The 26,890-nt window shown below is 43.0% G+C and overlaps 1 protein-coding gene across 18 annotated transcripts in view; it reads right to left on the bottom strand.

The window, feature by feature from the left end:
• Positions 1 to 26,890, bottom strand: part of METTL8 (methyltransferase 8, tRNA N3-cytidine) — a 112,316-nt gene that overhangs the window by 59,416 nt on the left and 26,010 nt on the right. For 7 of the 18 annotated variants that reach the window (XR_016230813.1, XM_089328193.1, XM_008258731.5 and 4 more), the window contains exon 3: positions 1,925 to 2,079. The exons of 5 other annotated variants lie outside the window; for them this stretch is intronic. Coding sequence is in view for 6 of the 13 variants with exons in the window: in XM_008258731.5 (XP_008256953.3) it covers positions 1,925 to 2,067 (143 nt within the window). In the remaining 7 variants the exon portion in view is untranslated. Of the gene's footprint in view, positions 1 to 1,924; positions 2,080 to 11,866; positions 11,925 to 26,890 lie in introns of all 18 variants that reach the window. 6 more of the 18 variants (XR_016230814.1, XM_008258733.5, XM_089328190.1 and 3 more) reach the window with 2 other exon arrangements.

Here is a 26,890-nt window from a genome sequence, read left to right as displayed (position 1 = left end):
ACCCAACTTTATATCTCTAGCCCTGACTGCTTTTCTCCCTCTTCTAGGTAGCAGTATTTGCGTTCTGCTCTCAAAGTCTACGCAAAATGTCTAAAATGAAATTCACCATCTTTCTCCCAAAATCAAAAATAATTTGCCTCAACTTTCCAATTTCTATCAGTCACTTAAGGTCAAAACTCCAGAGTCGGCCGGTGCCGCAGCTCAATAGGCTTATCCTCCACCTGCGGCGCCAGCACACCGGGTTCTAGTCCCGGTTGGGGCACCGGATTCTGTCCTGGTTGCCCCTCTTCCAGGCCAGCTCTCTGCTATGGTCTGGGAGTGCAGTGGAGGATGGTCCAAGTGCTTGGGCCCTGCAACCCATGGGAGACCAGGAGAAGCACCTGGCTCCTGTCTTCGGATCAGCGCTGTGAGCTGGCCACAGCGCGCCCGCCGTAGCGGCCATTGGAGAGTGAACCAACGGCAAAAGGAAGACCTTTCTCTGTCTCTCTCTCTTTCACTGTCCACTCTACCTGTCAAAAACAAACAAACAAACAAAACACACAAAAAAAAAACAAAAAACCTCCAGAGTCAAGTTCTATTCATTCTTCCTTTCCAATCTCTTTCATACACTTGCCCTCTCCTGCCTCTAGATCTTCCAGGGTATGGTTACCAAATACATATACTGCATACACTGTCTGATGTCACTTCTCCTGGATGCCTCTGTAACGCCTGCCCTTCAGCCATGACTTCGGAACCGTGCACGGTCTGGCTCCCACCCCCATATCTGGCCTGTATCATTCCAACCTGAACTTTCACCAGTCTCCTAGAGGAGGTGTGTCTTCAGCTTACTGTCTCCTAACCAGACCTTAAACTTTCTCATTTCTGTTTTATGACTTTCTACCCACCTAGAAAGCCTGCACTCTAGCCTTACCTATCCAAATCAAGATTCAACAAATATCTGAATGACAGACAATGTGCTAGGTTCTAGAGGCTGAATAAGCAATACTTATCTCAGCCTCATCCACATTAAGAAATGTTCTTGCCTATGCCTTAGTGATTTTATATTACTGAGTTCTTCTTACAAGGCATGCGTAATTTATAACATGCACTGGGCCCTGCAAATTTGCTTTTTTTTAAAATTTCATTTATTTATTTTCATATTATTTGAAAACCAGAGACACAGACAGATCCTTTCATCCACTGGTTCACTCCTCAACTATCTGTAATGGCCAGCGCTAGGCCAGGCTGAAGCCAGGAACCCAGAACTCAATCTGGTTTTCCTGTGTGGGTGGCAAGGACCCAAGTACTTAAGCTCTCACCTGCAGCCTCTCAGGGTGTGCGTTAGCAAGAAGCTGGATTGGAAGCAGAGGAGCTCCAAACCAGGCGCTCTAATATGGAATGCAGGCATCCCAAGTGGCATCTTAACTGCTGCACCAAACATCTCTCCCTCACCTCTCTACTGTTTTGTATTGCTACTTATCAACTCTTCCTATAAATACTTGTTTCCCCACATAGTGTGGATTTCCAGAAAGCATGAGCACCACTGTGTTCTCCCTGGTGCTCAGAAGCAGGAGGGACTGCTTACACATTTGCTGACGGACAGGACATGTATTCATAAACGGAGAGCTTTATGGGAGGAGAGCTCCACCTAGAAAAAGCTCCCCCAAGCCCACATCCAGGAATACAATGGCAAATCAGGATCAGTGATAAGCAGAGAGGGCCTGCAAAAACCCCAAAGCTGCTAAAAACACTTGGGAAGTTCCACTTTTCCAATCCCATTTCCAAAGAAATGAAGAATCAGCAACACTTAAGTGAGAATTAGTTGTAGTATAAGTTAGATTATCAGCTTTAAAAACTCTTTTTCAGTACTAAATGAAAATAATACCACTGGTGATATTTAATAAACATACTGGTACATAATGTCAGAGCTTAAAAGGAAACTCACCACATATTGTGTTCAAAAACTTTGGTTGGATTGGTTAAAATCCTTGACCCCAGAGGGGCTGTTGGGTGGGAACCACTTTGGCATCTGTGTGGCACTGTTCCTAGCCTCAGATAGAAGAGACGATTTCTCCAAATGACATTCATCCTAACCAATACCTGGAAAGTTACAATGATTAATTAGTCAACGTGGATTAAACAGTGTATTAGTTATTAAATGGTCAAAATTTCTTTCAAAGAGTTTAAAACCTGACAAAGGACACAAAAAACGAAAACATTTTAAAATGAAAGATGTGTGTATGGCTTCTTTTCTGAAGTATTTCCAGGCCAACAGAAGAGAAAGGAACATTCAGGGTGTATGACATTGGCTGGCATTCTTTCTAAGCCACAGCCTTGACCAACTTTGCTGTGTGGATATTTGCTTATTTAATTTTTAGCACATGGTCAAAGCATGTAAGCCCAGAATGAGTTTCTTTTTTTCTTTTGTAATTAAAGACAGTTTTTACAAAAGTAATCTTATTATTTTGTTTTCAGAATTCTAAGCAAACATATTTTTGGAGACTGTGACCACTATACCAAAAACTTATGTGCAACAGCAGAATAAGAAAGTAAATCTATGAAATCTCATTCTTTATGATGAACTGAATAAGATAAGTAAGTCAAATACACACTATATCAGGATCCCAACAATTCTTAATTCTAGTATTCCTATGTATATATGGTTTTCTTTTCTCTTCTTTTATTTCTTTTCTTTTCTTTCTTTCTCTCTCTCTCTCCCTTTCTCCCTTCCTTCCTTCCTTCCTTTTTTTTTTTAAAGATTTATTGGGCCGGCACTGTGGCATAGCAGGTTAAGCCTCTGCCTGCAGCAATGGCATCCCATATGGGTGCCACGGTTCGAGTCCCAGCTGCTCCACTTCCAATCCAACACCCTGCTAATGGCCAGGGAAAGCAGTAGAAGAAGGCTCAAGGTGCTTGGCCTTGAAAAAAGCTCCTGGCTCCTGGCTTCGGATCAGCCCAGCTCCAGCTATTGCAGCCATTTGGGGAGTGAACCAGTGAATGGAAGATCTCTCTTTCTATCTTTCCCTCTCTGTCTTAACTCTGCCTCTCAAGTAAATAAATAACTCTTATTAAAAAATGAAAAGGAAACAGCTGGAAAAATATTCATCTATTTGAAAGTCACAGTTATAGACAGAGAGGGAAACACACAGAGAGAGGTATTCCATCTGCCTGGTTCACTCCCCAAATGGTCACAATGGCCAAGGCTAGGCCAGACTGAAGCCAGGAGGAGCCAGGAGCTTCCTCTGGGTCTTCCACATGGGTACAGGGCCCTAAACACTTGGGTCATCTTCTGTTGCTTTCCTTTGTGCATCAGCAGGGAGCCGGATTGGAAATGGAGCAGCAGGGACTCAAACCAGAGCCCGTATGAGATGGCGGCACTGCAAGCAGGGGCTTTAACCCACTGTGATACAGTGCTGGCCCCTGTATATATTTTTTTATTTTAAAGAAAATATTTATTTATTTATTTGAAAGTCAGAGTTACAGAGAGAAGTGGGGAGGGAGGGTGTCAATGGCAGGGGCTGGGCCAGGCCAAAGCCAGGAGCCAGGAGCTTCATCCATATGTCCCACATGGGTGCAGGGGCCCAAGCACTTGTGACATCTTCTGCTGCTTTCTCAGGTGCATTAACAGGGAGCTGGATCAAAGTAGAACAGCTGGGATCTAAACCAGTGTTCATATGGGATGCCAGTGTGCCAGGCAGTGACCTAACCTGCTGTGCCACATTGCCAGCCCATATATATAGGTTTTAAAGAATAGGCAGTAATAGGGTTGCACAATAGATTTCCCTATATAAAATGCAGGCCCTAATCCCAGCTCAAGAGGAGAATTACTAGCTGATTGGTCCAAATCCATCCCCATTTCTGGAAGAGTAATTTAAACCTATAAAGAGTATGACATCTTAATTATGTACTAGTAAATATGTCACTTTACATTCTTTATAGAAAAGTATTAAAAAGAAGCTCTACAGGGCTTTGTAATACTGCTTGGCATTTCAGTTGTTCTTGACAACGTTCAGCCTAATACCATAAGCTGTCAGGTAGAAAGGGATGCTAAAAGGTGTGTGTACATAATATGCATTAGGGACTATCAGAGGTGCTATTAGGCATAAAAACGCTATGTACTGTGTACCTTTACCATGTTACTGAAAATGAGCAGATTTTAAGACTGTCAACTCCAAAACGAACCAGAGAATGCGAAAAACATCTCATTGTGCTTTTAAACGTAAAATGAAAGATTTTCCTTTTGGAAATAAAAGGGGGTGGTGATGCTTAGTTGTACACACCCAAAACACTGCAATGGTCCCATCCCAATGTGACTAGCGGGGATGAGAAACGAAGCGTTCACTGGCTGGTGCAGATGCTCCTGCTTCTTGTTTGTTTTCTCTTCTCTACTAAATGCAAGCTCTTGGGTGGAGGCAAATGAAAGGAAGTGCTCCGCCTCCCCTTACCCTCACCCTGATGTGCCTTTGTTCCTCTGCCTGTCAGTGTTCCTCATAGGATGCACAAAACCCTACCTGCAAAATTATTTTTAGAGCTCTTTCTGCATTGAATATTATTCATAAAATCTTCTATATGCTGAAGGGGAGAAACTGACTATACCTACAAATAAAGGCAATTCGTGTTCAAAAGTGTAAAATGATGTAAACGTTTCCCACCCAGGAAAGCCAAATCAAAGGGAAATTGCAATCCTTCGAATAATCATGTGACACTTACCTATATCTATCTATAGATAGAAAAGGAAGACAGAGAGGGGAAAAAGGCAGGGATTTTCTCACTATAAATGACGGAGCACCTCTGCAGACAGAGACAAAAAGACATAACTAGACTGGATATTAGGCAATTCAGAAAAATGTCAGCAGCCTGTGCTGGCCTGAAGACAGCACACTGGGGGGCCAGGCCCTAAACACACAGCAATCTCCTCGCATAGGCGGCAACTTCTCTGGCTACACAAACACCTTCATCTATTTCATTTATTTATTATCCGGAACAGTCATATACAGCCTTGCACTGCTATTTATATTTTTATTATATAAATATATAATGCTTATACACTAGACTATATCCATTATGTATAAATACATAGTAAATTTATATGACTGCCTTCTTAGCTGAATCGCAAGCTTCTAGAGGCAGTACTAAGATGCACATGAATTAATGGTTCCATTAATTACATAAAAATGACAGTTATCTGACACAAATGGGAAGGGTCCTCCTAAGATCCTGAAGGTGAGGAAGAAGGAAGTGATGAACAGTGTGACAGTAGCCAGACAACTCTCCAGTTATAATGAAGACAATGCTTGACAAACATGTGCTTTTTTTTTAAAAGATTTATTTATTTATTTGAAAGCCAGAGTTACAGATAGGCAGAGGCGGGGCGGGGGTGGGAAAGACTTTCATCCGCTGGCTCACTCCCCAAATGGCTGCAACTGCTGGAGCTGGGCCAACCTGAAGCCAGGATCCAGGAGCTCCTTCTGGGTCTCCCATAGAGGTACAGGGGCCCAGGACTTGGGCCATGTTCTACTGCTTTTCCCAGGCCACAGCAGAGAGCTGGATCAGAAGTGGGGCAGCCGGGTCTTGAACCAGTGCCCATATGGAATGCTGGCACTGCAGGTGGCATCTTTACCAGCTTTACCACGTCGCCGGCCCCAAACATGTACTGTAGGTTATGATTACTCTGTCAGCACAGGGTTTATGCTACAATTCCACTTAGTGATGGAAAAAGAAGGCCAGGTCAGTCTCACATAGCATTTTGGTAGAGCAAGTGGGTTCCTACCACCAGAGTGAACTACTCCCTTTTGTACTCTCTCTCAACTCTTTGGACATTCTCTAATTTGAACACAATTTTAACTAAGATATTCACATAATGAAACTGTGTGGAAAAGTGGCATTTTTAGCTTAAATAATACAAAGAAGGATGGTTTTAAATATTTTACTTGGGGCCACTGTGGTGGCACAGATTAAGTCGGCCCTTGGAATGCCTGCATCCCATATGCGGGTACCTGGCATTGAGTTCCACCTTCAGTTCCAGTGCAGTTTCCTGCTAATGCACCCTGGAAATGGCAGATGATGGACCAAGTTACTTGGATTCTCACCCAAGTGGGCAACCTGGATGGAGTTCCTGGTTCCTGGCTTTGGCCTGGCCCAGTCTTGGCTGTTGCAGCATTTGGGGACTGAACCAGAATATGGATGATCTATTTATCTCCTTTTTGTCATTCTGCCTTTCAAGTAAATAAATGAAAGTTTAAACAAAATTTCATTTGCCCCAAAGAAGGCAAGAAAAGGAGGAGAATGGAATTAAAAACAGAAAGGATAAATGGAAAATAAATATCAAGATTTAAACCAAAGCACATAAATAATTAAATTACATATAAATGAATTCCAAAAAAATGCATAGGTTATCAACTTGGATAAAAAAGCAGGACTCAACAATATACTCATACTATCTAAAACAGTATTTTAAATATGCAGAAAAGGACATAAATAGATTAAAATGAAAAAATGATGTACCATGCAAACACTGCATGAGAATGCTGTTGGGACTATATTAATAGACAAAGTACATGTCAAGAAAAAGACTCTTATAGTGATAAAGAGGAACATTTAATAATGATAAGAGCCAATTCATTAAGCAATCTTAAATATGCATATACGTAATAACAAGACTTCAAAATAAATGAAGCAAAAATGAACAGAACATTCTGACAGGAGAAATTAACAAATTCACAGTAATACTTGGAGTTTTTAACAACACTTTCTCAGGACAAACAATCAAAAACATCAATAAGGACGTTGAAAATTTGAACATCATCAACTTGACCTAAATGACACATAAAGAACATCATGCCTAACAACAGTAGAATACACATTCTTTTCAAGTGAATGTGGAACATTCACCAAGACAGACCATAAGGGCTGGGCTATAAAGCAAATCCCAATAAATCCGAAAGTGCTGAAATCATACAGAGTATGCTTCCTGAAATAATATCAAATGCTAATATTTTTGATGAACTGATTTATTAAATGTCCTTCCTTACATCTGGTAATAGACATTTTCTTGAAATCCACTCAAATATTAACATAGTTCCACCAGCAGTGTAATGCAATGCTGTGTATATCTTGTAAAAAAATTAATCTTCTGTGGGTTCACATTTAAAGTGCTTCTCTTAGGGCAGGGAATTGATGTAGCAGTTGAGATGTCATTTGATGGATCTTAGTGGAGAATGGGACTGAGGATGGGAGAGAGAAGAGGAGGAGGGGTAGAAGTGTGGGTGGGAGGGCAGGTATGGTGGCAAGAATCACTATATTCCTGAAGTTGTACTTATAAAATGCATGAAGTTTGTATTGTTAAATAAAAGGTTTATTTGGGGAAAATATATTAAAGAAAATTAAAAAAAAAGAAATATATCATTTGAGATACCTGCATCCCATATCAGAGAGCCTGGGTTTGAATCTTAGCTCTGCTTCCAGTTCTGGCTTCCTACTAATGTGCACCCTGGGAGGCAGCAGGTGATGGATCAATTTGTAGGTTCCTGTAACCCATACAGGACTGAGTTTCAGGCCTCTGGCTTCTGCCTGGCCCTGGCTGCTGTGAACATATGGGATGTGAGCCAGTAAATGGGAGATCTCTCTGTTCTCTCTCTCTCTCTCTCTCTCTCTCTCTCTCTCTGCTTTTAAATAAAATGAAAATAAATAAAAATTGAAACTGGAAAAATTTTTTAAATAATAAAATGCTTTTCTCTCAGGAAGCATATTGTTGATGCTTACCGGTGTACCCAAACTTATAGTAAGATATCTAGAAAAATTCACAAATATTCAGAAATTAAGTAAATTCAGAGTTCTAAATAATCTGGGTCAAAAACTAATTCTTAGGGGCTGCCATCGTGGCATAGCTTATTAAGCCACCGCCTACAAAGCAGGCATCCCATATGGGTGCTGGTTCAAGTCTTGGCTGCTCTGTTTCAAATCTACCTCCCTGCTAATATGCCTGGGAAAACAGAAGATGGCCCAAGTGTTTGGGCCCCTGCCACTCACATGGGAGATCTACATGGAGCTCCAGGCTCCTGGCTATTGTGGCCATTTGTGGAGATGACCAGTAGTAGAAGATCTGTCTCTCTTCTCTGTAACTCTGCCTTTTAAATAAATAAAATAAATCTCTGAAAAAAATAACTAAATCCTAAGGGAACTCAGAAAACATGTTAAGGATTTATAATGAAATCTTACAACTACAAAATTTGTGGGAGGCAACAAAGCAATGTTTAGATAGGAATTTATAGTTCTGTATGCTATTAGAAAGGAGAAACTTCTCAAATCAATGAGATCAGCTTTTATGTTAAAAAGTTAGAAAAACAAGAGTAAATTAAACCAAGTAAGTAGAAAGAATGAAATAATTAAAAAGTAAAAAGCAATAAAACAGAAAATGGATAAAACATGCAAAAGCAAAGTCAAAAGTTAGTTTTTTATAAAAATTAATAAATAAACATTTGGCAAAAGTGATCAAAAACATTCATGCTTCAGAAAACACAAATTTCCCAGCAATAGGAAGGAAAGGAAAGATGCCACCACAGACCTTACAGACACCGAGAAACTAAAAAAAAGGATGTTATGGACAATCTTATTCCATTCATTAGGGTAAATTTCTTGAAAAACAAAATTTAGCAATAATAACTTAAAAAACACAAGAGAAAACCTAAATAGCCCTAAATTTATTAAATAAGTTGTTTGTAATTAACATCAAAACAAATATCACATCCATTATGATGACTATTATTAAACAACAAAACAAAGAAAACCCCCCCAAAAAAACCACACACACAGAAAATAACAAGCATTTGTAAGGATGTGCAGAAACTGTAACCCTTTACATGGCAGCTTCTGTGGAAAACACTAGGGCAAATCACCAAAAAATTATCATATAATCCATAAATTGGGTATAGAAGGAACATTCCTCAACATAATCAAGGCAATTTATGGCAAACCCAAGGCCAGAGTCCTATTGAATGGGGAAAAGTTGGAAGCATTCCCACTAAGATCCGGAACCAAAGATGCCCACTCTCACCATTTTTATTCAATATATTCCTGGAAGTTTTAGCCAGAGCCATTAGGAAAGAAAAAGAAATCAAAGAGATGATCTGGGGGTGGGAGGGTGGGTATGAGGGGAAGAAACACTATAATCTAAAAGTTATACTTAGGAAATTTTTATTTATTAAATAAAAGCTTTCTGGAAAAAAAAAAAAAACAGATGACAGATAAACAAGTGCAATATTTACATACAAAGGAATATTAATCAGCCTTAAAAGAGGAAGGACATTTTGGCATGTATCTTAAAGTCAGTATACTAAGTAAAACAAGTCAGTCTCAGAAGGGCAAATATTGCAAGATTCCTCTTAGGTGAAGTTCCTAAAGCAGTCAAATTCATAAAGACACAAAGTAGAGTGATGGTTGCAGGGGCTGGCAGGAAGACAGAATGGAGAGTTAGGTATTTAATGGATATGCAATTGAGAGTATGGAAATAGGGAGATGAAGATCAAAGGGCACAAAGTTGCAGATTTGTAGGATGAACAAGTCTAGAGATCTAACATACAACATAGTCTTGGCCGGCGCCGCGGCTCAATAGGCTAATCCTCTGCCTGTGGCGCCGGCACACCGGGTTCTAGTCCCGGTTGGGGCGCCGGATTCTGTCCCGGTTGCCCCTCTTCCAGGCCAGCTCTCTGCTGTGGCCAGGGAGTGCAGTGGAGGATGGCCCAAGTGCTTGGGCCCTGCACCCCATGGGAGACCAGGAGAAGCACCTGGTTCCTGCCATCGGATCAGCGTGGTGCGCCGGCCGTGGTGGCCATTGGAGGGTGAACCAACGGCAAAAGAAGACCTTTCTCTCTGTCTCTCTCTCTCACTGTCCACTCTGCCTGTCAAAACAAAACAACAACAATAACAACAACAAAAAAACAAAAAAAAAAAAACAAAAAAAAACCACCACATAGTCTTTAGTCAATAATATTGTATTGTCTTTGGGGTTTTGCTAAAAAGTAGACTTTAGGTGCTTTTAACACACACATACACACATATATACACACATACCCTTGTCACTATGTGATATGATGAATATATTAATTTGCTTGATTAAAATAACCATTTCCTTATGTATATGTGATATCAAAACAAATAATGTAGAGCTAGTGTTGTGGCACAGTGGGTTAAATTGCCATTTATGATGCCAGTATCCCATATCAGAGTGCTTATTCATGTCCCAGCTGCTCTGTTTCCCACCCAGCTCCCTGCTAAAATGCCTGGGAAGGCACCCAGGTGAGAGAACAGGATGGAGTTCCTGGCACCTGGCTCTGGCCTGACTCAGATCTGGCAGTTGCATCTATTTGGGCAGTAAACCAGGGGATAGAAGATCTCTCTCTGCCTCTTCCTCTGTAACTCTGCCTTTCAAATCAATAAGTAATCAAATAAACAAATAAATAAATCTTAAAAACAAATCTTGTACTCCATAAATATATGAAATGGGGCAAGGCGGGTGGCAGAGAGGGGGTGTGTGAGGTGGAGTGTCCTGGGGTGGGGTGGGGTGGAGGGTATGACATAGATAAAAAAAGGAAATAGAAAAATTGGTAGAATTTCAATTGTGAATGGTGGTCATGTTTGCATAACAAAGTAAAAGGACAAACATGGTAAATTTTATGTTATGTATATTTTACCGCAACAAAAACCTTTCCACAAAAAACCAGCAGGCCCAGATGTCTTCACTAGTGAATAGCAAACATTTAAGGAAGAAATGATACCAATCTTACAAAATCTTAAAACAGAAGACAGAACACTTCTGAACATGTTTACGAGGCCAGCATAACTGAAATCCACAGTATATTTGTGCGAAATAAAGGTCTGTGTAAAATGAAGGCTATGTGGTTCTACTGCAGTTTCCCACAGACTCTGTGCTTCCCAATAAGGTGGTTTTCAGGAGTGATATCCAAAGATCTGCAAAAGGGGGAACCAGGGTAAAAATTTCCTAGACATCCCTTGGAGTATTCTAGTCGCTAAGGCTGAAACAGTCACGTGCTGCATAACAACATCTTGGTTAAAGATGGACCACATCAACTGAGGTGGTCCCATTAAGATTATGAGGGGCTGGTGCTGTGGCGTAGCGGTTAAAGCCACTACCTTCATCACCAGCAGCCCATATGAATCCCAGCTGCTCCACTTCCGATCCAGCTCTCTGCTATGGCCTGGGAAAGCAGCAGAAGATGGCTCAAGTCTTTGGGCTCCAGCACCCGCGTGGGAGACCCAGAGGAAGCCCCTGGCTCCTAGCTTCAGATCAGCACAGCTCCGGCTGTTGTGGCCATCTGTAGAGTGAACCAGCGATGGAAGACCTCTCTCCCTCTCTCTGCTTCTGTCTCTCTGTAACTCTGCCTTTCAAATAAAATAAATGTTTTTTTTTTTTTTTAAAGATTATAATGGAGCTGAAAAATTCCTCATGCCACGTATCTCTACTGTGCTTTTTCTATGTGTACATACACAAATACCCTTGTGTGAAATTCTCTATAGCATCATTATAGTAACATGCTGTACAGGTTTGTAGCTTAGGGGCAAGAGACTATACCATCTAGGTTTGCAGAAGGATACTCTATGATATTCACACAACAAAATCACCTAATGACATATTTCTCAGAATGCATCTCTGATGTTAAATGACAGTTGACTGCATTTAGTTTGTGTTACTCTGGAGCGCAGAAATATTAAGAAGGCAACACAAATCTCTCTAAATTCTTGTGAGGTATTTGAGTGCTTATGTACTGTTGGAAATGGCTAAAAATATGGTCCTGTCCCTTTACTGAGGCCAAATGCATTCTGCTACATCAAATTGTAGTCCATACAGTCAGGTGGGGCTTCTTTTACCTACTTTGCCTGGAGGCTCTCCTTTCAGCTCACCAACCCTATACTGTTCTTCCTCTTGAACCCTGCAAAGGCCAAAATGAAACAGAATTGTACATGACTTTACAGCCAGGTCCTCTGAGATCTCAATACCAAGACCTGGTCATGAATAGTCAATTGGCTAAAGCAAGCACTAAGGAACTGACCCAGAAAGGAAGCAAAGCTCATGCAAGTGTCAGATTGACAAGGGTGTCATTATCAATAGCATTTATCATGCTACCAAGTATTCAGAGGTATGCCATGAACAATTGAGTGTTCCTGCCAGCTCTACATGTAGGTGCCTATTTTAGAATGCAAGAAAAAGAACGAATGTAAAATGACGTGGGCTCATTATATAGTATGACAAGCCAAGAAGATGGTTTTAACACTTTGAGTTTTCTGAGTCAACCACCACCACCACCACCACCACCACGACACTGAGCTTAGTAGCAAAAGAAAAGGCCTTGATATAGAAGGATAACTTGTCGGGAACAGATCCTTGCCCCAACTCCATATTTTGTCTTCTCCAAAAATGGAACCCTTTTCACAATGATTCACATATTTGCCTGATCATACCAACAAACTATAATATATTCTACTGCAATAGGTAAAATGGATGCATATACATGAAAATATGCAAATAATGAATACAATAATTACAAATTTTATTTTTCTGGACCAATAGTTTTAAGTACTTTATTTTAATAAAAAGGAGGGTTTTAGTTAAAGCAGATACTTAACAATACTTCTTACAATTTGAAAAAACATTTTTGGAGGTAAAACATCAATTCCAAGTCCTCTTTTATGTAAATCTCAATTTAAAAAGTTTAGGGGCAGGCATTTGGAACAGTGGTTAAGACACCACTTACACCACTTGGGATGTCTGCTTCCCATAGTGGAGTGCCTGGCTTGGGGTCCCAGCTCCCCATTAATGTACACCCTGGGAGGCAGATCAAGCAATCTGGCCCTTTTACCTGTCTCTCTGCCTTTCAAATAAATAAAAATAAATTTAAAAAAATTTAAACTTTTACCACAGGTAAGGTTCTTTTCTAAGCACTTTACATGTACAGTCATCCCTCAGTATCTATGGGATTGGTTCTGGGAAACCTTGATTGACTTTGGAATATCAAAATCCACAGATATTTAAAACCTTCCAGTACCCTGTAAAAAATACTGGAACATCATATGCACACAACCTACACAAATCCTGTTATATACCTTCAGGGATAGGGAACATCTAGCTCGCAAGCAATATAAGGCCTGTGGAGTCATTTGGTCTGGCCCTGCCACGGCAACAGCAGGCAGGACTCAAAATTCAATGAATCTATAGCATGTTAATTTTTAAGCTGATCATTTTTGTATGGCCCAAAAATGACATTATAAATATCCAAATGGCCCTTGGAAGAAAAAAGGTTCCCCACCTCTGCCTCTAAAACACTTACAAGACCTAATACAATGCAAATGCTACTTGAGTAACTGTTATATGGTGCTGTTTAGAGAATAATGACAAAAACAAAAGTCTATCCATGTCCACACGCATGCCATTTCCCCCCAGCTATATTCTGTCAGCAGGTGGTTGAGTCATGGATCCCATGGATCCAGAACTTGTGGGGGGGGGCTGATTGTGCTATCTTATTTAATCTCTATTTCCCTATCAAGCGGTATTATTTAGGAAAAAAGAAAACACTGTGAAAGATGAAGTAAACTAACATGCTTAAGGTCACCCAACTGAAAATGAATGGAGTTGCCATGCAACTCCAAGCAGCCTGTTTCTGAACAACTTTGTTATTCATATACATTCACTCATTTGCCTTTTTTTAAAAAAAAAGATTTTATTTATTTATTTGAGAGGTAGAGTTACAGACAGTGAAAGGGAGAGGGAGAGGGAGAGACAGAGAAAGGTCTTCTATCTGCTGGTTTACTCCCCAGATGGCCGCAACTGCTGGAGCTGGGCCAATCCAAAGCCAGGAGCCAGGAGCTTCTTCCAGGTCTTTCACGTAGGTACAGGGGCCCAAGCACCTGCTGGTGAGGGGGTGGTATGCCTGTTCTCTGGAACAGATTGATTAAAGAAGAAAAGCAGTCTTGAAATGTTCCTGTGTGATGGCTTGGGATATGGCAGTTATTCATTCCTGTAAGAACCGTGAGGGGCTAACACTGTGGCATAGTAGGTTAAACTTCCGCCTGTGGTGCTGGCATCTCATATGGGCACTGGTTGGTGTCCTGGCTGTTACTCTTCTGATCCAGCTCTCTGCTATGGCCTGGGAAAGCAGTGGAAGATGACCCGAGTGCTTGGGCCCCTGCACCCATGTGGGAGACCAGGAAGAAGCTCCTGGCTCCTGGCCTTGGATCATCCCAGCTCTGGTCATTGCAGCCATTTGGGGAGTGAACCAGTGGATGGAAGACCTCTGTCACTGTTTCTCTTTCTGCTTCTCAAATAAATCTTTTAAAAAAACCCAACCAAACAAAAAAGAACCTTTGAAATATACTAATTATACATGGCAGGAATAAAACCACTATGATTACGGGAAAAAAGGAGATTGTACAGACATTGCCCATAGTGGTAAAGACTGCCATCATGAGGTGGGGCTATTCTGGGTACAGATTTTGTTAGCACACTTTTTTTATGCATTCAATTCCTTTTCTTACCACATCTGACTTACTGGTATAAAAGCAGCACTCTTCACCTAAAAAGAGGCAAAGTCCTCTCTTTTCAGCAGTGAGGAGGTCTAATCCTGGGCAGTTTTGTAGGACCACTGCTGCTAAGGAGTCTACCTGGTCTTGGAGCTGAGCCAGTTGGTATGCTGGGTCATCTATGCTTCCTTTGAGTGAGCAAGATGTCTTCAACTGTGTTTGCCTTGTCTGCTGAGACTGCAATCTGGCTACTCCTGTCCCAATTCCTGCCAGCACACCCAGTGTGATTAACTAGGTGGCAAATCCAAAATCCCTCTTGATGAGTCCAACTAGGGGGAAAGGGAATGAAGACTGGAGCAGAATATGGGACAAAGAGGGAAACAGAAAAGCAAGAGTACAAGTGGCTGTCCAGTTAGTGGTGAGACAAACATTCCTGGTCACCATAGAAAAAGTACATCCCTGTCTTCAGTCCTATACATCCTATAAGATGGAAAGTTACAGGCTGTGAGTTTTGTGATGACTCATGTACATGGTGAGTAGACAGAGCAGCTGCAGTTATTGGGTGAAAGGTGTGTTTAAATGAACTATTGCTGGGAGCTGGGAGAGTTTTCGTTGATTACAGGTTGTTGGGCAATGAACACACTTCATGGCAATAGGGAAAGGGAGAGTGTGAGAAACAGAGGGATCTGGCCAATGAGTAGGGCCATGACAAAGGGACTTAGGATAGGTGTAAAAGGTGGTTTTCCCTGTGGATATACTGTGAACTCCACGGGGATCTAACTCCAGGGGTCTTCCAGGAAGGTTTTGATCAATAGTTATATTTCAGGGTGTGGCAGGGTCTGAAACCTTATATCCACCCTGCTTCTGCTGTTCCCCAGTGGTGGCTGAGGGCAGGGAAGGCTTTGCCAGGCCTTGGGCAGGAAGGAGTGTGTAGAGATTCAACATGAAGGTATTGGGGTGATGTTCAGAGAACAAACAAGAGGAAGCATTGATAGTAGGTATGGTAAGGGTTTGGATGGGGAGTTTTATTGGGACCACTTTTACTAATTTTGGGTTATTTAGCAAAGAATTGCTGTAATGGACATATTTCTGTGTGGGATTTTAGAGTAGCCAAACTAATTGAGGCTCAGTTGTACTACAGGGTTTTTGTTTGTTTTGTTTCACGATTTATTTATTTACTTGAAAGTCAAAGTTCCACAGAAAGAGAAGGAGAGGCAGAGAGAGAGGGAGGTCTTCCATCCACTGGTTCACACTCCAATTGGGCGCAATGGCTGGAGCTGCGCTGATTGGAAGCCAGGAGCCAGGAGCCTCCTCCTTGGATTCTTTAAGTCTCGACATGGTATCTATCACTTCACATGCATCAAACTAGATGGCTTGATGGGCAGAAGTTTTGGTTATATTATTTATTAATTTTATGGTACAAAGGTATAATCCCAAATGATAAATCATATTACCTTGATAGTAATTTCCAATCTCATTGGTGGAGACTCTGGATATGGTTAAAGAGCTCAGTATAAAAAGCATATTTGGGGCCGGCGCTGTGGAAAAGTGGGTAAAGCTGTCGCTTGCAGTGCCACCATCCCATATGGGCACGAGTTCGAGACCTGGCTGTTCCACTTCCCATCTAGCTCTCTGCAGTAGAAGATGGCCCAAGTCCTTCGGCCCCTGCACCCATATGGGAGACCCAGAAGAAGCTCCTGGCTCCTGGCTTCAGATCGGCACAGCTCTGGTTGTTGTGGCCATCTGGGGAGTGAACCAGCGGATAGAAGACCTCTCTCTCTCTCTCTCTCTCTCTCTCTGCCTCTCCTTCTCTCTGTGTGTAACTCTGACTTTCAAATAAATAAATAAATAAATCTTAAAAAAATGAGAGATAAGGCCGGTGCCGCAGCTCAATAGGCTAATCCTCCGCCTTGCGGCACCGGCACACCAGGTTCTAGTCCCGGTCGGGGCGCCGGATTCTGTCCCGGTTGCCCCTCTTCCAGGCCAGCTCTCTGCTGTGGCCAGGGAGTGCAGTGGAGGATGGCCCAAGTGCTTGGGCCCTGCACCCCATGGGAGACCAGGAGAAGTACCTGGCTCCTGCCTTTGGATCAGTGTGGTGCACTGGCCACGGCAGCCATTGGAGGGTGAACTAACTGCAAAAGGAAGACCTTTCTCTCTCTCTCTCTCTCACTGTCCACTCTGCCTGTCAAAAAAAAAAAAAAAAAAAAAAAAAAAAAAAGAGAGAGACACTAAAGTTTTTTTTTTTTTTTTTAAAGCATATTTACCTAGGGAAGCAGCCAACAGCAGTAAAGCATCCTACTAAACAGAGGTAAAAGAGTGCTAAGAGAAATTTTCACCATAGGTCCTGCTGGTAGGGGTGATTACTGGCAAGATGAGGGTTAAGACTATGACTGCAGATGGTAATAAGGGGTGACAATGAGTTATAGTAAGAGAGGTAAACAAAAGGTAAAAAAGGATGTGTGAGTGGGAGTGAAGTCAGAGAGGCTGCCTTGGAGCCACAGGTCTGAAACTAGGTTGAGAAGGTGGACTGATAGAGTTGAATACCACGTATTTCCTGCAGAATTACCTGGAGGAATCTGTGGAATTCAGGAATTGTCAGGGGGAATGAGGAAGCAGTTCTTTCAGTAGTATGGGGAGCTGCGTCAGCCTCAAAGTCATGGGACTGGAGGGAGTAGAGGTGTCTAGGGGAAATGTTACTAATTTTAATGAAGTGAAATGTACCCAGAGAGAGTATCCCTTGAGTTTAGCAGTTGTAGGGGAAGCCAGTATCACCTGATAGGGTTCATTCCATTTTGGATTTAGGGCAGCCTCATTTTGTTTAAGATAGACCCGTCAGTGGGCTGAAATGTGGGAGTATAGTCTGAAGGTAGAGGGTACGGTTTGGGTAGATATATGTCTGCATAGGTCCATAAATGAGTGCATTTTGCCAAGAAGAGAGAAGCTAAGAAAGAGAAGGAACAGCTTCAGAGTTATGGAGGGGAGGAAAGTCTGGTGTAACAAGAAGTCTCCATATAGAGTTTCTAAAAGGCTGCGAATTAACCGTTTCCAGGGAAGAAATCTAATTCTTAATAGGGCCAAAGGAGAGTTTTACCCAGATTAGGTGGACCTGGACAAAGAGTTTTATTAGAACTTGTTTTAAAATTCCATCCATCCATTCTAATTTTACTGAAGATGGGGTATGATAGGGAAAATGAAAATGCTATGAGGCATGGAGACACACTGATACTGAGTAATTTTGGAGATAAATTCTGGCCCATTATCCAACTGAATAGATGTGGGGAATCCAAATCTAGGGAAAATTTCTCCTAATAGTATAGTACAAACAATAGGGCCTCTTTTGTTGGTGGTGGGAAAAAATTTTACCCAATGCAAGAAGCTATCTACCATAACCAGAAGGTAATGTATCCATTTAACTGCTGGCATATTGGTGAAATCAATTTGCCAGGTCTCTCTTAGGAGTGATCCATGGGCCTGGTGAGTAGGGAATGGGGGTGGTCTGATATTGGAGTTGGGGTTAACAGTCTGACAGACATTACATGTCTTGGATATGGTATGCAGTTTACCGTATAGTGGGGGTCAGATGTGTGATTTTCAGAAAATGAAGAAGGGATTTTGGGTTTGAATGATATAGAGAGTTAAGTTTCTTAGAAAGGTAACTTGAAGAGAAGAGGGGAGCATTATTTTATTATCTAGAAACCATAATAATTCCTCTATGGAGGGCCCTTGTTGTTGAAACTGAGAGATCTCTAAATCTGAATAGACAGGAGCTAGGCTGAAGAGAAACGATGGGACTGCTTCACCATTGACAGCCACTTTAGCTGTTAGGTTGGGTAGGTTGTTAGCCTCCAATAAACACTGTTTGTCTTTCTGATGTCCTTTACAATGGATGATGGCAGCTTTTATAGATAGTTGGGCAGTATCTAGGAGGGCCTTTATCAGTTTACCATTTTTTGGAGTCCCTCGGATGGTCAGAAAGCCTCTTTCTTGCCATATCTGGGCATTGCAGTAGATGATGTTATAGGCATATTGGGAATCCATATAGATGTCAACAGTCTTTCTCTTTGCTAAAGTCAGGACTCAAGTCAAGGCCAATAGTTAAGCCTGTTGGGAAGTTGTGCCCCGGGATAGGGATTGAGCCTTGATGACCCTTTGTGGGGGAAAAGACACGGTATCATCATGGTAACCCTTGATTATTGCATAGCCACAGAAAATGGGGCCATTTTGAGGGTCCATGGTCAATAAACCTGTCAGGGGCTAGAGGAATGTAAGCACCCATGAAGACAGTGAAGTCTGGTTAGGGAGAATCAAGATAATCAGGGCAGGAATATGATTCATGGGAATCAGATAAGGTTGTAGGAGGAAAAGTAGCCAAGTTAAGAGAAGAGCAGTGATGGAAGATGACAGTGGGCTGGAGAAGAGTGGAATGGAGAATTTGAGTTTGAGATGGAGACATGAACTGAAGAGCCCAGTGGCTAGGAAGGTCCTGTAGTCTGTGGGAAGACCACATTTGTAGTGGTTGATGGAAGGTGAGTTTTTGTGTCTCAGGTATGAGGAAGGCAGCAGCGGGCAGGACTTTTAGGCTATTATAAACCCTGTTCAAATGTTTGCAGAAGTAGACCACAGGGGTGGTAGAGTCTCCTGCCATCTGGGATAGGAGACCAAGTGCCTGTCCCTTAGAGCTATGAATATAGAGAAGGAATGGATTGTGTGGGTTAGGAAGGCTCAGGGTGGGTGCTTGTAGAAGAGTCCTTTTTAGAGCTTGCAATGAGAATTCCAAGGGGGTTTGTAAGGGTTTGTCTAGGACGCCTTTGGTATCCTCATGAGAAGTTTGGCAATAAGGGAGACATTTGGAACCTAGATGCAAAAATAACCTACAAGTCGTAAGAAAGAGAAGAGGTCTCACTTCGTATGTGAGAAAGGAAGGGAGTATATTACCTGTTTCTGAGCTGGAAGAATTGCATGAGTGTCTGCTGTTATGAGAAGCCCCAAGAAGGAAAGAGAAGTAGAGATTAGTTGAGCCTTTATCAGCTAGAAAATTCAAAAGAGTTGTGGTATGTTGAATACAAGTGTCTTAGGAGGGGCTACAGATTAGAAGATCATCAATGTGGCTGGCGCTGCGGCTCACTAGGCTAATCCTCCACCTGCAGCACCAGCACCCCAGGTTCTGATCCCGGTCGGGGCACCGGATTCTGTTCCAGTCACTCCTCTTCCAGTCCAGCTCTCTGCTGTGGCCCGGGAGTGCAGTGGAGGATGGCCCAAGTCCTTGGGCCCTGCACCCGCATGGGAGACCAGGAAAGGCACCTGGCTCCTGGCTTCGGATCAGCATGGTGCGCCGGCCGCAGCGCGCCGACCTCAGCAGCCATCGGAGGGTGAACCAACGGAAATGGAAGACCTTTCTCTCTGTCTCTCTCTCTATCTCACTGTCCACTCTGCCTGTCAAAAAAAAAAAAATCATCAATGTATTGAAGGGAGGTGGGTAAAAGGTTGATAGAAGCTAAGTATGCTTGGAGAGCCTGTTCAAAGAAAGGGGCTGTTCTGGAAACCTTGGGGTAAAACAGTCCAGTTAAGTTGTTGGGAAAGGTAGGAATCAGGATCCGACTGTGTAAAAGCAAAGAGTAGCTGGGAGAATGGGACAAGGGGAATGGTGAAGAAGGTATCCTTTAGGTCCACAACAGAGAAAAAAGTTGTGGTGGTTATTTGGGACAGGAGAGTAGAGGGGTTAGGAATGACTGGTTAGGTAGGGTTAAGAGTTAATGCATCTGAGGTCTTGTACTAGGGGGAAGGAGCCGTCGTCCAGTTTTCTAATGGGAAGTATAGGTGTATTGTGAGGTAAGTGGGTAGGGACAAGGATTCGAGCCTGAAGGAAGTGGTTTATAATCGACTTTAAGCCTCTATGGCCCTCTGGATTTAAACAATATTGAGGAAAAACAATAGCTTGTGTGGAATCCTTTAGGGAGATGGGAATGGGAGTACAGTGGGTGGCAATTATGGGGGGGATATATCCCATATTACAAGGTTCACTAAAGAAACAATGGAAGAGAGAGAAGGAACCTGGGATGGTGAGGCAAGTCCTTAATATGGAGGACAAGTGTATAGGTTTTGTCCCCAGCTGAAATAGGGACAGATGCTCCTAACTGGTGGAGGAGGTCTCTGCCCAAAAGGTAGGTGGGGCAATTGGGAAGAACAAGGAAGGAGTATAGGAGAGTAATATCTCCAAAGCAGCGATATAAAGGAGGAGTTTTGTTTGGTATTTCAATGTTGGCGCTTCATGCCAACAACAGACAGAGAAAGGAAGGAGTGGGCCACAATATTCACTTAAAAGAGATAGTCTAGCCCCAGCATCCACCAAAAAAGAGACCTGCTTGCCAGACACTGTCCCTATCACCCTTGGGTGGACTTGATTGTGATGGAGCTATAGAATCTGGGCTTCTTCATTCTGTTAAGTGTAACAGAGATGAGACATCCTGTGCTCAAATTGGTGGAACATAGGGCCATCCCAGATGGTGAGGGTATTCCCCTCTGGAAGAAGTCCATCTTCCAGTGTCCCTACTGTCCTCAGTCAGGACATAGTTTAGTGGGGGCCTTGGGCTGAGGCAGACCTTGGCCCAGTGCCCAGGATTGCTACATCAAAAACAGACTCCCTGAGGCCTGGGATGTGGCTTGATGTTAGATTTGATAGGGATTTGGTGAATTAGAGAGGAAAGTATTTGATACTTTAATTTTGTATTTTCTCCTTCTGAATCTTCAGTTCTTCAATCCTATTGTTAAAGGTGTGAAAAACTGCACTATTGGGGGCAGTTTGTGAAATCCAGCTTTTGGAGTCTGCACCAGATGTCTGCAGCCAATTGGGATATAACCTGGAGATATAAAAATAAATGTCTCAGGGCCAGCACTGTGGCACTGGGATCCCATGTGGGTGCCAGTTTGATTCCTGGCTGCTCCACTTCCGATCCAGCTCCCAGCTGATGGCCTGGAAAAGCTGTAAGAAGATGGCCCAAGTCCTTGGGCATCTGAACTGATGTGGGAGACCCAGAAGAAGCTCCTAGCTCCTGGCTTTGGATCAGCTTAACTCTGGCCATTGTAGCCATTTGGGGAGTGAACCAGCAGATGGAAGATCTCTCTCTCTCTCTCTCTCTCTCTCTCTCTCTCTCTCTCTCTCTAACTCAGCCTCTCAAATAAATAAATGAATCTTTTTTTAAAAAAAGTCTTTCTCCGGAATTGAGATCCATGTTGGCATATCTTACCATTGCCTCTGTAAGGCGAGACATAAAGAGGGAGATTTTCTTTGGGCCCCTGAGTGATATCCCAAAGCTTGTCATAGTTTACCTGCTATGGCTATTTTTAGCTATAATAGACAACAGGAAGGAAATCATGTGATCTTGGGCCTGTATCCCTAGTCGGTTCAATCTGAGATAGGGGTGGACCTAGGGATGGCTGGAGTGGCGTCTGAGTGTCTCTCTGGGCCTGGCGGTGAAACTCATCTGCATGCTGTTTGGCACATGCTACATGCACTCCAATTCATCCAGCGTTAAAGTGGATTAAAGAATGAAATGGAGGTCCTGCCGAGTTAAACTGTAGGACTGCCAGGCAAAGAAATCATTTGTGATATTTGGAGGGGTTCTCTGAGAATGTGCCTAAGTGACCCTGAATTTTACTAAGGTCTGATAAGGAGAAAGGGACATTGCCCTTGACTGGACCTTTCACTCTGGCCACCTCCTTTCCGGGGGGAATCCAGCCAGGGTAGGCCTTGAGGGAAGGGGATCAGGTAGTACACTGGGGGAAGGGTAGGTAGGTAGGGATGTGAGGGGACGCAGGGGTGATATGGTGGAGAGTCGTCAGCTGGGTCAGGATCACAAAGAGGGTGCAAGCAGAAAGGGAATAATGGAGTGGAGAGTCTGTTGGAGGGGTCCTCTTCCATGAGGAGAACATGAAATGAGGAACAAGAGCTGCAGAGGGAGGGGCAACCTCGGGGAGGAAAAAGGCCTGAACAGAAGGGGCCTCTGAGCATTTGGTGTTTCTCTGTGTAAAGTTGTCAAGGTCATGATGACTTTGGAAACTGAAAGTTCCAAATCTGGCCACTGAGAATCATTATCCAATTTATACTGGGGCCAAGATATAGAACAGAAGAAAATTAATCATTTTGGTTTTACCTTCCCTTTCAGGTCCAAAGCCAACAGGTTTTTTAGGTGACAGGCCAGGGGCCAGTTGGGACGAAATTGAGAAATTTTGGAATCCCTGAACAGGCAAAAGAAGGCTGGGGTTGGGCACTCAGCTTCACGGTATCCCCTGGGAGAAGAGTTAGCCATAACCCAAGTCTTCTCACAGGAGGAGAGGAAGACCCCAACACTTGGCTAGGCATCTCCAATTCAAGAAGTGTGGGACAAGTTCCCACCCCCAAACCAGACCTTCTGAGAGATAGGGGGAACAGTCCATTCTGATCTGCCCCAGACACCTTTGGGGAGACAGAGGCCAACTTCTTACCAGTCTGTGGGTTGGAAATCAAGTCCAATGTGGCATGCAGCAGAGAGATCCAGCAAGAGGTTTCTGGCTGGAGTTTGTATGACAGCAGAAAGACAGGAAGGCAAGGGCATATTTAATTGGGTTGGTTGGGGAAGAAGAGGAAGAACCAGAAAAAGGGAATGGAGGGTAAGAGATCCTGGATGGGAGTTTAGCCATGCAGGGTATAGTGTGACTAGGGGTCTCCCCCAGGGAGCAGGGCACTGTCAGAGATGGACAATCATGGTCAACTCGTGATCCTTAACCCCAGTTTGCCACAGAAAGGAAAGAAAATTGGGAGGAGGGAGTGAGTCAGAGTTTTCGCCCAGAAGGTATCAGAGCGCTTGGCAAAGGGCAGTCAGGTGAACAGAGAACTCTCCCAATTGCCTTCAAGCTGTATGAGATTCGAGGGACCAAAGTGGGAGAAGGAACTGATCTCTCAAACTCCCTCCTCACATGGGGCACCAACTGTTAGTGTACAGGGGACAAGACAAAGAGGAGACAGACCACGAACTCAACAGCCAGACAGGTTTATTCAGAGACAAACCTGAGAGGGACCCACTACTGGTGAGGGTAGACAGAGCTGCTCCCACACAGAGTAGGTGATTATAAAGCCAGGGCTGCTTTTGGTTTTGGGTGGGCAGGCAATTGGCCTGTTTGCATGGGCTTCTCAAACAGAGTGGGTGTGGGCTAGCGGATGAATCAGGGTTGAGCTGGTTGAGGAAGAATGCAGGGAGTTGGGAAGTTTCTCAACAGAATGGAGGTTGGAATCTGCCCTCAGTCGTGTAGGCAAGAAATCAAAAAGCAAAACTAAAGCTTCTGTTCTTGCTTTATCACTTTCTACTACTGAAATCTCAAGATACATGCAAAGGGCTCCTCTTGTATGGCCTGTACTATGTAACATCCTTTTTGAAACCAGGAGCCAGGAAGTCCCTCCAGCCATCTCACATGGGTGACAGGAACCAAGCACTTAGATCATCTTCCGATACTCTCCTAGACACATTAGCATACAGCTGGATCAGAAGTGGAGCAGCCAGGACTGGAATACGAGATCATATGGGATGTCAGTGTTATAGGCAGCAGCTTAAGCCATTGCTCCACAATGTCAGCAGCCCATGTAACCTCGTCTTTATTTTTAAAGATTTATTTATTTATTATTTGAAAGGCAGAGTTACAGAAAGGCAGAGAGAGAGAGGGAGAAAGAGAGAGAGCATCTTCTATCTGCTGATCCACTCCCCAAATGGCTGCAATGGCCGAAGCTGTACCGATCTGAAGCCAGGAACCAGGAGCTTACTCCGGTCTCCCACGTGGGTGCAGGGGCCTAAGGATTTGGGCCATCTTCTGCTTTCCCAGGCCATAGCAGAGAGCTGGATCAGAAGTGGAGCAGCTGGGACTTGAACTGGTACCCATATGGGATGCCGGCACTGCAGGCAGAGGCTTTACCCACAACACCACAGCGCTGGCCCCCCATGTAACATGTTAACACCCAGTGCTTTTCACTGGTCTTCTGCTTTTGCACATGTGGGAGCAGAGGCAAAGGGCTTCTTACTTCCCTTGCTTTTTAACCTTGATCCCAGGATTGACTCCTTAGGGTTCAGTACTAGTAGAGGAACTCTAAGGAGCTAGAGCAAACAGTGCCGCTATCTGTGTGAATCTACAACGATTAGCCTTGGAGCAATGAGCTGGCTGTGGGCAAAAAATATTTGTAAGATTTCCCAAGAATGATTCCCAGTTGTCCTAGTTCAGTGGAATCCTAGGGAAAGAAACTGCTATTAATCATATACCAAATGCCTGCCCACCATTTGAAAGTTAACTCTCCTTCAATGTCTCCTGGGTCCTGCACATCCATTAAATGAATAAATTAGTGAGCCATTCATGTCTGTGCTTTTGTAGCTGTTTAGCTTTTCCTCTCAGGTGGGAAGCTGGGATATAGGTAACTTTCAGAGGAACAAACACCATCCAGACAAAGCTGCACTGAACAGCACCTGAGAGGCTAACATTAATGAGAACAAATTAAAGTGCTATTGTTGTGCTGTTTTGGAGAGTGAAAGCCAACAGGTAAGAAACACTTAAGTATCAACTATACTGCCGTGAAACCTGAAGCTTCAATTAACCCTGGCAATTTCAGAGAACTCCGAGGGTGACCATCTGCGAGTAAACAGTTCAGGCAACTTACACATCTTGTTTTAATCTTTCTTTGGATGATTATAATTTCAGGGTATAAATAAGGTTATTAGCAAGAATGGAGCAACAACAATAATTACAGTAAGTATTTGCAGAGCACTTTGATCAAGCTATGACGTCAGCCCCTCTGCAGCTTCAAAATGGGAATCTCATGCCCCGGGTTTGCTCTCCAGGAACGCCCTGAAAGGAGGCTACAGAAAGCACTCACACAAAAGAGGCTGCTGGGACTCAGAAGTGACTTCTTTAAGGGATTTTGCATAAGCCCATCATAAACCAAAATACCCGAGGGGTCTGCTATTCAAATCACCCTGGAAGTTGTCTCCAAACACATTATGCTGCCCCACAATGATATCAGATTTAACCCATCCAACTGGTATTTCACATCTGTCTGTGCTATAGCAACTTTTGGATGCATTAAGCAAGTTGGGTGGCCTGAAAAGGGAAATTAAGTCGCATTCGTATTTTATGTGTTCCATGTCCTCAATGGCAGGGATGAATGAAGCTCTGCCCTTAATAAGATCTCTCACTGTAGCTGCAGTAGAATGCAGGGGATGCTTGTACCTGTATGCAGCATGTACTCAGTCATGTCTAAACTAATGAATCAATAAGGTCACCCTAGCTGGGAATGGAATAGTATGAAAAAATTCAGGTCACAAATACATGTTAGATTCAATTATTTTGAATTATAACACTAGTAAATGAAAGTCCAAACAGGGCTAGCATTGTAGTGCACTTGGTTAAGTCACCAACTGTAATCATATGAGTCCTGGTTAGAGTCCCAGCTGTTCCACTTGTGATTAACCCCTTGCTAATGTGCCTGAGAAACCAGCAGAAGATGGTCCAAGTGCATGGGCCCCTTATACCCACATGGGGGACCTAGATGAAATGTCGGGCTTCGGACTGACCCAGCCCCAGCTGTTGCAACAATTTGGGGAGTAAACCAAGGGATGGAAGATCTCTTTCTCTTTCTATCTCCCTCTCTCTAACTCTGTCCTTTAAATAAAGTTTACAAAAAAAAAATAAAGTCCAAATGAATGTATCTCTATAATTTAAAAAGAAACTTGGAATTCAGGTACTAGAGGTTATATCACTGTGTAAATCCTATTTCAGAGAACTTAATTTATAACTTGAAAAAAAAATAAAGCAAGGCAAGCTACACAGTGGAATATCAGGTAAAGTTCTGACTGTCAGGAGGAATACCACAATCAGAAAAGGGTACAGAGAAGGAAAAGCAAAATTCATGGGAAGGGTACAATTTCCACATGAGAAAAAACAAGTAGAAAGTTTCCAAGGGAGCAACATAGAATTCTACAGAATTGCGGATGATGTACACAAGAGGCAATGTATGGTAGAAGTAAGTAGAAGGTGCTATTAGAGCACAGAGGAATGAATGATTAACCTACTTGTGGCAGCTCTGAGAGCTCCTGGTGGAAGCCATTTCTGTGCTGGGCAGGAAATGGGTAGGAATGCTCCAAGGAGCTAAGGGGGAAAGCCAGGGCATTTCAGGCAGAGGGATTAGCACAAATAAAGATGAAGATGGGATATTTAGAGAACCACAAAGTAATCTGGAAAAGGGTGCTGACTTGAGTAACTCCAGATATAAGTTGAGTCTGTAAGACTAAGAGCAATAAGGAATTGTGAGAAGCACTGTACTCTAGTTTACGAAGGGTTAACTATTCTGAAACCACTATACAAGTCAATT

The sequence above is a fragment of the Oryctolagus cuniculus genome, chromosome 3 (assembly GCF_051225735.1).
Source record: "Oryctolagus cuniculus isolate XC-2025 breed Fujian yellow rabbit chromosome 3, ASM5122573v1, whole genome shotgun sequence".
Lineage (NCBI taxonomy): Eukaryota > Metazoa > Chordata > Mammalia > Lagomorpha > Leporidae > Oryctolagus > Oryctolagus cuniculus.
This window is presented reverse-complemented; position numbering and strand designations above follow the sequence as displayed.